Raw genomic sequence first — 1533 nt, 5'->3', positions numbered from 1 at the left:
GATGAGCAGTCCCGCCAACAGCCTCGGCAAACACCAATCGCGGGATTACAAAATCCTGAAATGGCAGGCTTTGCACTTGGCCGCGCGTTTTCAACGGTGACAGGACTACCTCAGAACAGAAAATACACTTTTTTACACAGAGAATTGTGAGACTGGAATCAACTCCCCAGTAATGTTGTTGAAGCTTGATCCTTAATGAGATGGGATCAATAAGCTACTAAGACCCACCCCCTCCCCCCAGCTCAGGACACTTACAATGGGCCCGTCCCCTCTCTCCAGGTATGGCTGGTGGTTGATGTGAACTATAGCCGGCAGGAGGTACTGTGGAGAAAACAAGACAGACTCAAGTCACACAGCTTCAATATCCTGATCTGTGTAATCTTTATTTCACCCGGCTTACTAGAACTGATCGGGTTTGGAAACTCACACTAGCCCTGCTGGTTTCAGAACTCCCCTTCACTGAACCCCAGGACTGGGTGCAGCAGCAGCAGGGCTAGTGTGAGTTTCTAACCCTGCTCAAACTCCTGGCTCCTGATCATTTCAATATTAATAATACTAGACTTCATTGAGGGGAGCTCTGAACCCCAGGACTGGGTGCAGCAGCAGGGCTAGTGTGAGTTTCTAACCCTGCTCAAACTCCTGGCTCCTGATCATTTCAATATTAATAATACTAGACTTAATTGAGGGGAGCTCTGAACCCCAGGACTGGGTGCAGCAGCAGCAGGGCTAGTGTGAGTTTACAACCCTGCTTCTGAAAGGACTCCCTATCCAGTTTCCTGAGCTCACCGCCAGTGTCTTCCCCGAGCCAGTCTGTGCGATGCCCACCATGTCCCTGCCGCTCAGCGCCAGCGGGAAGCCCTGAGCCTGGATGGCAGTGGGCTCTGAGAAACTCTGCTCCACGAGCACATCCATAACATACTCTGAGAGAGAGAGAGAGAGAGAGGGGCTGTGAGACAGAGAGGAGACACCCACACACACACCAGCACATCCAGAACACAGAGACAGAGACAGAGAGAGAGAGAGAGAGAGAGAGAGAGAGAGAGAGAGAGAGAGAGAGAGAGAGAGGCTATAAGACAGAGGAGACACACCCCAGTACATCCAGAACACAGAGAGAGGAGAGGGGTGGGCTGTGAGAGAGAGGAGAGACACACACACTGTCTACTGTCTGGATCAAGGTGGGTTCACTGAAACATCAAGCACTTACTGAGAGACCGGGGAGAGCGAGACAGAGGAAAGGAGAGGAGAGGACACACACACACGCACACACAGGGTGTGTACTCACGAGGGAAGTGTGCCTGATGGAATTTAGGCACTGGTTTGGGACAGCCGGATCCCCGAACAGTGATCTCCTTCTTCTTGCGAAACTCCTCCACCTCATACTGACCAGGGGGAACATGGGCAAAAAATATATCTCACATACTGTTCATATTTAAATAAAACACACACACACACAAACACTGCAAACTGTTTAACGCGTTCTTTGTGAAGCACAATAAAATAAATTAATAAACCCTTACAAAGAGAACGTACTAA

At 50.0% G+C, this 1533-nt stretch overlaps 1 protein-coding gene across 1 annotated transcript in view; it reads right to left on the bottom strand.

Annotated features, from left to right (window-relative positions):
* Positions 1-218: 218 nt before the first annotated feature.
* Positions 219-1533, bottom strand: part of LOC121309355 (probable ATP-dependent RNA helicase DDX17) — a gene marked incomplete at its 3' end in the record, with an annotated part of 4364 nt that continues 3049 nt past the window's right edge. The window contains exons 3-5 of the mRNA XM_041242233.1: positions 1283-1379; positions 787-920; positions 219-321 (exon numbers count right to left, since the gene is read on the bottom strand). Of these exons, the coding sequence (XP_041098167.1) occupies positions 219-321; positions 787-920; positions 1283-1379 (334 nt within the window). The remainder of the gene's footprint in view (positions 322-786; positions 921-1282; positions 1380-1533) is intronic.

The sequence above is a fragment of the Polyodon spathula genome, unplaced genomic scaffold, assembly GCF_017654505.1.
Source record: "Polyodon spathula isolate WHYD16114869_AA unplaced genomic scaffold, ASM1765450v1 scaffolds_1229, whole genome shotgun sequence".
NCBI classification, from domain to species: domain Eukaryota; kingdom Metazoa; phylum Chordata; class Actinopteri; order Acipenseriformes; family Polyodontidae; genus Polyodon; species Polyodon spathula.
This window is presented reverse-complemented; position numbering and strand designations above follow the sequence as displayed.